This window comes from Nothobranchius furzeri, chromosome 7 (genome assembly GCF_043380555.1).
Source record: "Nothobranchius furzeri strain GRZ-AD chromosome 7, NfurGRZ-RIMD1, whole genome shotgun sequence".
Taxonomy (NCBI): Eukaryota; Metazoa; Chordata; class Actinopteri; order Cyprinodontiformes; family Nothobranchiidae; genus Nothobranchius; species Nothobranchius furzeri.
Genome location: NC_091747.1, coordinates 55,187,942 through 55,201,399, shown reverse-complemented (window position 1 = coordinate 55,201,399; position 13,458 = coordinate 55,187,942). Strand labels below are relative to the sequence as shown.

Sequence of the window (13,458 nt, the reverse complement as noted above, 5' to 3'; positions counted from 1 at the left end):
TTCTACTCTTTAGTCGACCCAAATATGTTCATATTAGGAGAATCTGAGGAGCACAGATCTGACATTTACATTTTTCACTGTTGAGTATTTGGTAAAGAGCATTTCGAGCTAAGTCAAACCCACATAGCACATTCTGATAATGAGAAGCTAAAATATGATGGTCACAGCTTTCTTGTTGATTACATTTCTCAGCCCGATGGCTTGAGTCGTCCTGCATTTCACGGTAACTGTAGAAAAGCCATTTCTCCTCGCTAACATTTTCATTGCCATTCTGTGCCATTAGTGCGCTGTCATCTGTTGAAAGCGAGTCAAGTCATTGTTCAGAAAAAACAAGATTACGCCACGCTGCTGACAGAGCACGCCGTTTCTCACCGATTTCCTGTCCAGTGGAGCAACAGCACACGCTTGCTTCACTCTGGGCCGGAAAACCAGCCTTCGTCACCATGGAGATGAGAAGGAAGTGGTGGTGTGAAATGTGTCTGCAAGTCTGATAGCTGCAGGAGGATGAGCGAAGTCACGTATGTGTCAGAGAAAGCTGAAAATTAGCTGCTGTTTTTTTTTTTTAGAACTCTGCACTCGTTTAGTCTTGTCTTTAAGGTGCTGGATTATGTTAGAGGTGGAGAGAAAGTCCATTTAAGTTTTTTTTAAGTGGGGAAAAAATTTAAACTTCCCTTTCAGGTCAATTTTTTTATCATCTTTATTTATGAGTATTTCAAGAGTGTCGGTAACAGACGTGAATAAACGTGTGTCGTCGGCCACTGCCTTTGCTCATGTGTGAAACACAGCCTTGTTGACTAGGACATCGCCCTACTGAGCACCAAGGATTCATCTGTTTTATAACACCAGTGTGACGTAAGTGCCTGTCACACCAGTGTTCTAAAACGTCCTCGGATACGGCGTCCGTACACGCCGTTGCTCTGCTGTCTTCAATAGTCTTCTGTTTTTGATCTGCACAAATTCTGCACTTGGATGCTTTCTTTTCGCTTTTGCTAACAAGATTAAAAGAGGATATTTACAGGAGACGTATGTTCAGTTTGAGAAGTTGCTAAAATATGACTGGGCAGCATGTAGGTTTGCAAAGCTGGATCTTGTAAAAATGGACCTTAATGGTGCATATTTATTAGTAATTCGACTATTTTTTGTTGTTCACACCTTAACTGATGAGACAGCTTGCTGGTTACGTGCTGCCAGCTCCTGTCCTGGAGTTTTGTTTATAGGTGTCTGTGTTTTTGGCAGTTGGCCAATTCAATCTGGAGCCCACAAAGAAAATCCAGCCAACTTTTGCATGAACACACGAGGATATGAACATTTCTTACAGAGAAAAAATAACAACAAATGTGCCGCTCTTCCTCCTCCCTTGATTAAAAATCATTCAAGAAAACCTGTGTGTGCAGGTGTTTTCTAGAAGACAGATTCATGAGCCTTTTTTGTTTAAAGGTGTGGAACACCAAAAACCATATTTTAAATTATTTCTGATTATAATCGGTCACTGAATGAAAATGGTCTTCTACACCTATCCCCTGATTTAGCTTCTGATAGAAAATAGACGGTGAAACTCTAGGATTAGAAAGTCTGACCGATCTACGTCACACCGTCACTCAACATTCATGGACTCACCCATCTTGGCTCATGACGGGGAAGGCTGTTGTTGGTTTAGCGTCCAAGAAACGACAGTAGAAGCTAACCACTAGCATTAGCAACTTCACCACAGCGGAAGCTCCTCCAAGCTCATGTTATTTGTAGAGATGAAACATCAACATTGCAAAGCAAAGAGTCAGTGTTGGTCTCGTTGCTGTTGTCCAATCAGAGTGGAGATATCCAAATATCAGGAAGTACGAATCCAAATCCTGTCGTCTGAAGCTCAGCTCTGATGTGGCGATCTTCTAGTTCCTGAGACAGATGCACTGGAGCTTTTTTTTTCACCACAATACGACTTACAAGGCATTCATTCCTACAAGACACCACTGCTAATGTATTGATTAAACGAGTGAACCACACCTTTAATTCTCTCGGTAGACTCTCAAGCCTCTGTGTCACCCTTTGGTTGGCTTGGCTAGGTGGTTTAAAATATATGGTTGTTTTTATTAAATATTATTCGTTTATTACACAAGCTGGGTCAAAAAAAAGTTTGATATGTTAAATAAGTTGTCTGCATGGTTGTTTTTTGATTTGTTTCAAAAACGTAATGTTTGTGCACTCTGCCAGATGTCCATGCAGTCACTTTGTGACCTTTTGAGCTAACCCAACCTACTTTTACAGCTAGATGGTAATAAAAATGTAATAATACAGCAGCTTCAGATACAAGGTTTGTGGTTTTATTCTACGATTCTGTTCCACATTTTGTTTAGTTGTGTAGAAGAGATTTGTTTTAGATTACACGTGGGGATTGAATGGTTAAAGGGACTTTACGGAGTTTTGAATTTTTAGGGTTAGGTTAGCTCGCGATTGCCCCCTCAGGCCAAAAGCGTAACGGCAACTTCAATAGTAAGCTTGTGCACGAGGCGCGCATGCTGTACGTGCACACTCCTTAACGAAAATAACAGCTGAGACAGTCCCGTGTGTGTGTTTGTGTGTTTGTGGCCCAGAGGACAGGAGAGCACGCAGCTAATTAATTAATTAATTTGGTTCTGTACCTTTCTCTTCAGCACAGCCGACAAAGGTTTATGATGGGTCAGTCCTCCTGCATGCTCAGATCATTCCCTTCCCTTGCTTGAAAAATTGCTCCAAAATGAAAGTTGAACCCACATCTTTTTTATCTGTGAATTCAATGCCGTTCGGCAAGTCTCAAATAAAAATTTGGGCATCTTACTGTAAAATAAATATACCATTAATGTAAAAAATAAACTCTAAATAAATTATGTTCACATCCAGAATCGAACCCGGGTCTTCCTCACGGGAGACCGCCGTCTCACTGGGTGAGCTATAGCATCAGTGACATCTTTTGTATCTGTAATATTTATATCCGTGATGACAGCTGAAACAACGTTAAGATCGGTTCGGAGCGAAAATGGCTATGTTGTTGCTAATTTGCAGGAAATATCTAGAAGAAAGTAGCTAAGGGTCCTCAGAAATGTAGCTAGGTTCATCACTAGGCGTTAGGAACAGCGACAAAGTCGCTGAGTTGGCACTACCTCACTCTCTACTGCTAAAGCTACGGCTAGCAAATGCTACGGGCTATGCCCGAGCGTGAACGCGCATGAAGCAGCCTGCTCGACCCGAGCAGCTCTCTTTTTCTGTGATTTTACAGAAAAACAGGCAATCACAGTAAAAATACCAGGGCTCATTCTACAGGACCAGGGCATTGCAGGAGAATGTATGAAGAAGAAATTTATTATTTCTATACATGTTTTGGCTGTCAAACTTCCATAATGCCCCTTTAACTCAAACATTTAAGGTAATGAGTGGTGGATCATGACAGGCAGGAAAATAAATATATTGATTAATGAAATTGGTTAATTGAGGTGTTATAAATATCTGAGATAACTGCTGAGATTGTGCGTTTATTAAAGATTTGATCTGTAATGTGGACTGGGCTGAAGAAGACATTAGTCAGTGTTGTTTCTGCCAATAAAATCTAGAAAATTAGACCGTCTTCAGTGCGTCATTGAAGAGACGTGCTTGGTGAAATGTGAGGTTATTAATAGAGACACCTGACAGCATCCTTTCTTGCAAGCATCAACAAATAAACATGCACACAGACAAGCACACACATCATATGGTTATCAAGCTGTGCCTGCTGTCATAACAAATGTCAGTTCTACGTAACGCGATGATGTGAAGCTCGTCCGGCTCCCAAGTGGACATTCCTGCACTGTAGAGCCCTTTGGTTATTTACTGTGCATGGTTTTTAAGTTCCTTACAGTTGAGTCACTATAGAGACAATCATTGATTGTGGGCACTTTGTTGGCACGATGGGTACCCATGAATAAATGACAAATGGATGCGATTGATTTATGAAATTAAAGCTCACATTAAACTTGCACACTCCTCTGCTTTTCTTTCAGCCTTTGTGACATTAAGTACGAGGCATTTCAAGCTCCTGTTGTAAGAAACGCATCTTTATTCCAACTTTGCTGCAGTCATGGCTCCAGTTAGTCGTAGGCTGATAAATCGGGTGCACTGTGTGATTTATTTTTTATTTTTGTCTATTTTTCACTCGTTCAACAATTTTGGAGGTCGGGTTTTGCGGAGCGTAGTGAACAGGGGGTTACGAGAAGTGATTAACATGTCGGTCATGACCAGCAACCGTGCGGTCGCACAAAAAAAACAGTTCCAGATGGAGTTGACTACGACGACGGAGAAAGTCACACCGTGTACTGCCGTCTAATTGGTGAATGTCTTTGGAATGTTTGATGTGGTCTTGCTGATCATCTGCTACACAGTCATACATAAATCTAGTTCTATGGCTCCTCCATGAGAGTTTCCCAGATCTTGAATGCCTTTGAGAGCCGTAACAACTATTTGGTCCAAAAACTGAAAACAAATCTTTGAATCATCAGAGCAGTCTGAACTCAAAGCTTGTATCTCAGATTAATTATGTTTGGATCTTTCTGGTATTCATCAAGAAAAGCGTCATTCTCCTTGTGAGTTCCTCCATTTATTGAAATAATTATCTTTATTAATTGTTCTACATCAGTGCCAGATGTGTTCAAGTATCAGATTTCTTACTATAGAAATGGTCGTTATTCATGCAAGGCATTTTGTGCAGGACCGCATAAATTATAGGAAATGAGAACGGCTGCTTGACCAGAACCAGGTCATGCCCAGTTTTCATTTTAGAATCATGTGCACGACGACCGGGTGGTCATGTGATCGAGTACAAAAGTTAAACTTTACAGCAGCCTGTAAAAAAAAGAATAAACTTTATTGATGTTGTCGTTTCTTGGCCATTTGTTTTCTTCACAGATAAATGAGTTGAGCCATGTTCAGATTCCCATCATGCTCATGCCAGACGACTTTAAGGCCTACTCTAAGATTAAAGTGGACAACCACCTCTTTAACAAGTAAGGACAGAAACCATCACATGACCCATTTAGTTTGTGTCTCCTGATGTATCATTGTTTTTTTGTTTTGTTTTTTGTTTAATGTAAACAGGGAGAACATGCCCAGCCATTTCAAGTTTAAGGAGTACTGTCCTCTCGTGTTTCGAAACCTCAGGGAGAGGTTCGGCATTGACGATCAGGACTTCTCGGTATAAAGGGAGTCTGTTCTCTTCACGTGCACCCCTCCATTTCTTTTATGGCATCTGAACCATTCAGAATCCTAGTTAGTTGGGATTATATAGTCACGGGTCTTTACAGACATTGTATAATGTTTAGTGTTTATTAGCTTTAGCCAGGTGGTGTTACAAGTGCTGAGCTAGCACTAAAAAAAGCTTCACTGTCCTCATTGTACTGTTTCTTACTTTAGTTTGAACCAGTTGTTGGGATTTTTATACCCCTCAGATGATTGTTGGTGGTGGTGGGACTTAATCGAGGACAAAGCTAACTCAGGAGTGCACCATCTTTACTATGTTTTTCAACCATTTCTACCTTGTTGCCTGCTTGTAGAACTCCCTGACACGTAGCGCCCCCTTGAACAGCGAAGCCCAAGGACGCAGCGGGGCGCGCTTTCATACCTCCTACGACAAGCGCTACGTCATCAAGACCATCAGCAGCGAGGACGTGGCCGAGATGCATAATATTTTAAAGAAATACCATCAGGTACGAAGCAGAAAATGAATGAAAATACAGGAAGATTGATAAACACAAGCATTAATTTTAATGCAGAATTTGCAGCGCTTCATATTGGCTTACATTCATGGAGGGCATGCACGCTCTCACACACACACACACGCACTCTCTTGTGCACGTTTAGGAAGCTATGAAAGAGTTGAGTGATGGGGTATTCTATCAGATTATCCATATTTGGACTCAGCCAGCTGTTTCCAACGTTGTCTATATGATCCATGTGCGGCTCTTGTACGTACACGTGTCGGGGTGCTTCTAAAGATCCATTCAGTTATTCAATAAAACCCTTTTCACAGGGTATCCGCGGGTCCTTAACCCTTTGATGCATAATGGTCACTACAGTGGACAGGTACTCAAAATTGTTATTTATTTGTTTTTGATATTAAGCACAGCTGTTGAAGACTTTATTGCATTTGAGCCCCTCCATTTGGACTTCAGTATGTCAAGCCAACATATTTCATGCTCAGAGTGCACGCTGTCCACTGAGGTGGACATGTAATAAATTATTTGTAAATTATAAAATTTTGCAAAAAATATTTGTTGAAATTTGTTTCATTCACACCTAAAGACGAATGAAATTTTTTTTAAAAAAAATCATGGTTCAAGATTTCATAATTCATGCATCAAAGGGTTAAAAAGTCTTAAAAAGTCTTAAATTTGCTTTTCCAAATTTAAGGCCTTAAAAATCCTTAAAAATGACAAATAATCCTTAAATACAGTTTCCAAAGGTCTTAAATTACCAAAGACCCAATAAACAAGATTCTTTTATTTTTGTCAAATTTTTGTGAATTTCTAGTTGGTGTTCAGCATTTTTTGTGTGCGATATTGGCGTAAGCGGAACCGTACATGTTCAGTTGGTTGTGAAAGGGGACTATTTTTAGATGAGCACATTAGCTGGTTATGCTAGTGGGAGCTTGCGCCATGGGGAAGTGCAAGTTTAATAGTAACTGGATGGCTAATCCCACGTTCGCGACATGGTTAGCACCGGTTCCAGGCAATAGCTGGAAATTATAGCTTAAATTTAATTTTAAAAATAACTTCAATTTGGTCAAAGTGGCCTCAAAAAAGGTCTCAAAAAGTCTTACATTTGGCTCCCTTAAACCTGCAGATACCCTGTTTCAGAACATTTGTTTATAAATAAACAAGCTACCAGATCAGAGGAGCTTGTTAATAAACTTTAAATGTTGTCGCTCTACAGACTTCCTTTCTAGGAGAGCCCCAAAGACCTTTGTGTCCATTTATCACTTCAGAGTTGGTCACTGAACAAAACTCATGAAGGGCTTCCTGCTGTGTTTTCTTCTTGATGCCTTAGCTCCTTGTGCAGACTGCAAGCCCCCAGCAGGACAACGAAAGGACCATAAATTTGTATTCTTCCCTCTCTTTGGTAGTTCATTGTGGAGTGCCATGGCAACACACTGCTGCCTCAGTTTCTGGGGATGTACCGTCTCACAGTGGACGGAGACGAGACCTACATGATTGTAACGCGCAACGTCTTCTCTCACCGCCTTTCTGTCTACAAAAAATATGATCTGAAGGTAGGAGGGGGCAAAGCGAATACAGGAGGACAAACGGCTTTACTGTAGATGTCATGGTTACATGGTTAGATGTTGTTGACTTTTTTTTTTATCCCCCTTTGGTCTCCAGGTGTAGGATCATTCCATGTAGACATGTTTTACAAAGCTCAACCTTTACTTTCCAGACTTTTTAGCACAAGTTTTTTGAATTGTTGTTTTTGTCTGTTCCAGGGTTCCACTGTGGCGAGAGAGGCCAGCGACAAGGAGAAGGTACAGTCACCCGCCGGGAGCCGCTGCTGTTCTTACCGACACATTTCTACGTCTTCACAGGATCAACCTTTACAAAATAAACAAAACACTGTTAGTAAGCACAAGAAAAGGTCAGGGTTTAGGATTACAGATGATTAAAGAGTCAAACTTGCATCTGTGTTTTATCTAAAATGCAAAAAGTCAACAGGGGAAAAGCGTCTCTTGAATGTTTTACATAAAACTCATCTGAATGGTTCCGATTTTTATGTTTTGGAAGAAAAGGAAACAAGTCCAGAGTCATTGTGCTCATTTGAACAGCCGCTTACGCTTTAATCAGTGTTTTTTAAGCATAATTGGCATTCAGAATCTCATTTAACACATGCGCTAAATTTGGGGTGAATGTTTTAAAATGGGTCAAATCCAGACTTGTACCAACAACGATTATTCTGATTGAGCTGCTTTTTAATTAAAAAAGTCACGTGGACGGTTAGAGAATGAGTTTGGAAATAACCCGAGTTCCCAGCACACTGTCACCACCCAAACGCACAAAACGCAACTGCAGAGTTTTTTTTTTTTTTTTTGTTTCCTTTGGGTGGAAATGACTGTAACAAACATCCATCCTCCTCAGTTACGACCTGCCTCATCCCTCCATCCTCCTCCAGCCACTGCATGCTGCTTGTGCCTCTTTAATTTGCTTCATCTCTTCTAACCTGGCTTCTGCAGCTCCATTAGTCCCCCTGCTTGCTGTCTGTGTGAGAGACGGAGCGATGTGAGTGCTTGAGTTTTTGCCCAGTCCCATGTCGTCTTGATGGAATTGTTCTATGTATGATCTAATGTGGTTGAAATGTGTATCTAACTGGGGTGTGTGTTGTGTACTTATGAGAAAAAAAATGTGCGTTATTAATGATAAAAGATGCTTCTAAAGATTATCGGTTCATTCTGAGAATGGACGGTGTCAGACATTGCAAACAGGTCCAATTTCAGCATGATTCTTTGAACTGTGATGATTTTATCAGATTTTTTTTGATAATCCACAGTATTTACTTTATTCTTATGAATTTTACATTAGCTATTCACAGTTTTAGTCGTTTCAACTTTCCACCAAGTTTTACTAAAGCTGAGTTGTCGGGCACTAAGCAGCGAGGCGTGGAAGACTGCAGGGAATCTCCGAGCTAAATTTAGCCCTCTGCAGATGAAGGAATAGGAAAACAAAACATTAGGACTGGGAGTAAAAGCGAAACCAGCTGAGGATTTAATGCTTGTGAGCCCTCTAAAGACCCCTTTGTTGTTTTTTATGAACTCTGAAACTGATGAAAATGAAAGATGATGGTCCAAAACTTCAGAGATTTTAAATGCAACAGTTGTCATATTCCTTCAGTCTTAGTTGGGTTTTTAGGTCGATATTCTTCCTCACTGGTTATGAACTACAGTTCATGATCTCACATAGTCGCAGAAAGGGTTAAACACCTCAGTTATTAATATGTAGCGCTGCACAATATTAGGAAAACACGCGTCTAGGTGAGCTAGGTAAAGAAGGTGTTGAACGCCGAAAACCCATTTTTAAGTATTATTTCTGATTGTAATCTGTCATTCTGAGTTTTTCATGCATTCTGAACATGCAAATAGTCTCCTACACCCATCTCCTGCATCGGCGTCTCATAAAAAAATAGACGGTGAAATTCTAGGATTTGAAAAGCCCGACAGATGTACGTCACTTAACATTCGTGGACTCGCCCAACTTAACTCGCAACGGGAGAGAGGATGTTGTTGGGTTAGCGTCCAGGAAACATCTCAGTGGGTAGCGGCTTACTGTTAGCTTTAGCGTCTCCACCACACAGCAGAACTCCCAAGCTTGAGTTAATTGTGGCGATGAAACCTCAACATTGCAGAACAGAGTCAGTTGTAGAGACATATTGCTATTATCCAATCAGAGGAGAGATGTCTAAATATCAGGAAGTAAGACTTCAAATCCTGCCTTGTTAAGCTCACCGCTGACGTGACGTTCTGCTAGTTCCTGAAACAAGCGCATCTGAGCTTTCTTCCCCCGAGTCCGACTTGCATTCATTCCTACTAAAGACCACTGCAAACGTATAAATGAGTGTCCCACACCTTTAATAGGGATGCATGATATAGCTGTCAACATCCGTATCGGCCAATTATAGTAATTTTTTTATCGTATCAGTCCGATATGTGTTTCAGGAGGAGGGGGGGAGTGGCCATGAGGTATTTGTTTGGTCATGTGACAGCGATGTGGAGGTAGAGCAGAGATGGTGTCAAAAGTGTAGATCGTAAATATTGGTTATCGGCGGCCCTAATTTCCATATCGGTGAACATATCTAGAACAGTGAGGTTCCATCTGATTATAGCAGTCATGTCATGCTGTCATTTTGACAGTGATACTGATCAGTAGAAATGAATACATTCATGAACATGTATATTCTTCAGCAACCTATGCTACCACTGTGCCACTGGCAAAGTGCTGTCTGAGTTGACTTATACTTTTAAAAAGAATGAATTTTCACTGTAGAAAAGGGTCTGGAGGTGGACTGTATTTGAATAATGCCATCATCACATGGTGAGTAATTGTTTTATTCTGGTACCAGCTGGGTTTATGCTCAAGCATCAATCATTTTACCAGATTCCTGGCCAAAATGTGCTTTGTTCATTTTAAATCCATGTAGCCTTTAATGACTTGTGTCTAACTAAACATGACATAGGCTGTTGTTGGAGTAAACGATCCCCGAACGTGTTTCTGATGAGTCATGTTTATGATACAGCCTTGTAATAATGTCAGTGCTTTATTCTTCTGAATTCGATGCTCTGGTCGGGTCTCGGTCAGAAGGACTAGAGGTTTTTCCCACACATGAGCTGCACACGCTTCGGCTTTGTTTTCAGACCTAAAAGCTAGTTCAATGGCTAAAAGTCCGTTTGAAACCCTAGTGAACATGCACCATAGTGCCCAGCCCGTCCATTTTGAGACGGTAGCACTCTGATATTTTATCTTCAATACATCACGTTGCCTTTAAGGGCTAAACGGACACATTCCCACCCAACACTAGTGTCCAGAAGGTCCAGATCCTGTGTGTGTGTGTGTGTGTGTGTGTGTGTGTGTGTGTGTGTGTGTGTGTGTGTGTGTGTGTGTGTGTGTGTGTGTGTGTGTGTGTGTGTGTGTGTGTGTGTGTGTGTGTTCAGAAAGCAGCAGCTACACACACAAACAAGCACAGCAGGGTCCTCCCTCTACTGCATGGCCCTCGTCCCTTCATGCATGCATCTGCATGACACATAAATATTTTTTTGCATTCTTCCTAACACGTGCTGATGTGTAGAAACACCAGCGTCGTTCTGTTGCACGTTCCCAACATGTTGTTTTCTGCTCCTATAAAGCACGGCATGTAACTCCTCTTTTCAGAAGACACTTTGGGATTTCTCATAGCTGCTGTCTCGGGTTTTGGCTGTCGTTTCTGTGCAGATCTAGAAGCCAAGCAAATAACTGGTGGTTTGATGCATTTTTCTTTTATTTGACTAAAAAATCTGCTTTTTCACCGCTCCTTGATAAGCCAGACGCTGTTTTTTAGCAGTACTTTTTGCGGTTAGGCACAGAAATGCTGTCCTTGACATGTGAACAGTGATCCGCTCCCTACTGGACTCGTGTTTGTTTTATGACCTGCAACCAATTTAATTCACGATCTGGTCCTTTCTGTCCTCTCTGCAGATGAGGGCGCTTGGTTCTAATATTGTGAAGCGAATGAGTGTGCAGCCTTGGTATTTTTGTCTCCCTTTCATTAGAAACGCTAGAACTTTAGATGTAGCTCACCTGCTCAGGGTTGTAGAAAATAAATGGACTTAGTGGTTTCCTTGCTTGTCTGAGGCTGAGATCCTTCCCCTTTAGAGATTCACCACCACTGTGGCAACTTTACGGCAGGAAAGAGAATAATTATGAAAAACATCACTCAGAGCACCTTTTAATAAAGTATGTATAGTCTTGCATATAAGCCCTCCCCGTGCACTTTGAATTGAGCACCGCTCAGCATTAGCTTACGTACAGATGTGGAGCATGCACACACGTTGGTGGGCGCACCTAGACTGATTCAGAGTTGGTGACATTTCTTATTAACATATGTTTAAAAATCGTGAAAAACAACATAACAAAAATAATTGCAAATGTTTTAATTGTCCGGATAGAGATGCACATTTACAAGCGAGAGGCATTGCTTCCAGCAAAAATCACAGACGTATGGGAGCTTAAAGGGGCCACATCATGGAAAATCCACTGTTTGGAGCTTTTTACTTTTTAATATTATTTCCTCATGAAAAAAACTCAAACGCGTTTTTGGCTGCATTCATGCATGTTCCTGTCTCAGCTGCATATTTTGAGTTTTACTTTGAAAATCCTGTAAAGCCTCAGTGGAAACTAGTCTCGCCATGAGGCGCAGCTAGCTGCCCTATGGGAAACTAAGAGTTTTATTTCCAAGTTGAAATTTAGGCTGATGAAAATAACTCGTCTTTAAGATAAATCACATCTCAATAGTGCCAACGGTGATATTTAATATTGGCCTACATTTGCTTCCAATGGTTTAAAATGACATGATATTGAACCTTTAAGGTGCAGTACATTGTTTCACCTCTAGATGGTGTCCTCTGAGAAAAAACTTCTGATATCTGCTTTAATTTTCAACATTGGAATTATTTTATAGTTTAAAATCGTGCCAAAGAGCAAACTTACACATGTATTTACACAAAATCAGGCTGTTATACTTGATGATCGATTTATCGCCCTTTCCTAACCCTTCTTTAAAAAAAAGGCAGGGAAAAAAGATTTATGCTCTGTTACTTTTGCTACACTTTGCCTTCCAACTTCCTTCCTCTTTCCTTTCTTCTCTCCTCTCCCTTACTCCCCCCTTTTTCTAGCAGCCTCCCCCATCAGAGGATGTGCCCCCGCGGCCCAAATCTGGTAACGTTCAGCAAAGGCTGCAAACTCTGCGGATTGCCACGCGCTTTTACTGCGCCATGAAACACGTAAGAGATGTAAGAGAACCAGGGCTCATATCAGGCATGATCTATTAAAAACACTCTTCATTTTATTGCAACATACACAGATTTCTCTTTATTTTGCTTATTTATTTTTTGCAAATCAACTTTTTTTGTTTCCACGTTTTCTCCAGAAACTGTTTTGCACACATTTCATTCATTTCCAGTCACCTATTTGCTCAGGTTATCAGTTAAAGGGGTTTATTTATTTATTTGTTTTTTTTTTTGGAGCAGCATTATGATCTGTCTTTTCTGTTTTTACGAACAGTAGTGTTATAAATGCTGCCATCACTGTTGATTCTGCACTTTTGTAGGTGTCTAAAAGGACGTGAACACAATTAAAACATGTATCTGTGAGTTGTTGTGAAACTGACCTGCTATGAAGGGTGTTTCATCTTCCTGCCTCAGATAAATACTTCTGTTTTTCTGTTTTGAATCAGTGAAGTACATCATTTGTTGTTCTAATCAGCAGAGATGGAGACTTCTGTTCACTCTGCCTCATGATGCTTCTTTTCCGTCACATTTTAAGTCTCATCTTCCAGTCATAGTTAAACATCCCATATTTACTGAGAACTGGAGGTCTATGTCTCTGTATACATGTGCTCAAGTCTGTTTGGTGGGTTTGTGCAAAGATCTGTTCTTGGTGTGTGTGTGTGAGTGAGTGTGTGTCCCGTCTGAGCTGAAGTTGTGTTGCCGCTCTCCTCCCGCTGCCATAGAAACATTGTAGCTAAACTGCAGCTGTTGCCCTGTTACCTCATTTCCTGCTCTTTGTTTATCCCCTCAGCGCTTCAGAACCAGGTCCCCGTCCCCTCCTACATAGCATCTCTGTCCCTTATAGGCTGCAGGCCCTCCTGCAGCAGCATCGTTAAATAGAAATCCAACTTCATGGACGTTAAGTCTGTTCCTCACTGGGTTTGGTACGGAAGCCTTTTGCCGTG

The 13,458-nt window shown here is 41.0% G+C and overlaps 1 protein-coding gene across 6 annotated transcripts in view; it reads left to right on the top strand.

Moving 5' to 3' along the window:
- pip4k2aa (phosphatidylinositol-5-phosphate 4-kinase, type II, alpha a) overlaps positions 1-13,458 on the top strand; it is a 37,549-nt gene that overhangs the window by 16,512 nt on the left and 7,579 nt on the right. For 2 of the 6 annotated variants that reach the window (XM_054751933.2, XM_015955362.3), the window contains exons 2-7: positions 4,906-5,003; positions 5,095-5,191; positions 5,550-5,702; positions 7,118-7,264; positions 7,475-7,513; positions 12,401-12,517. In XM_054751933.2, coding sequence (XP_054607908.1) covers positions 4,939-5,003; positions 5,095-5,191; positions 5,550-5,702; positions 7,118-7,264; positions 7,475-7,513; positions 12,401-12,517 — 618 coding nt within the window. In that variant the 5' untranslated portion in view covers positions 4,906-4,938. The remainder of the gene's footprint in view (positions 1-4,905; positions 5,004-5,094; positions 5,192-5,549; positions 5,703-7,117; positions 7,265-7,474; positions 7,514-12,400; positions 12,518-13,458) is intronic. The other 4 variants (XM_054751932.2, XM_054751930.2, XM_054751931.2 and 1 more) reach the window with 4 other exon arrangements.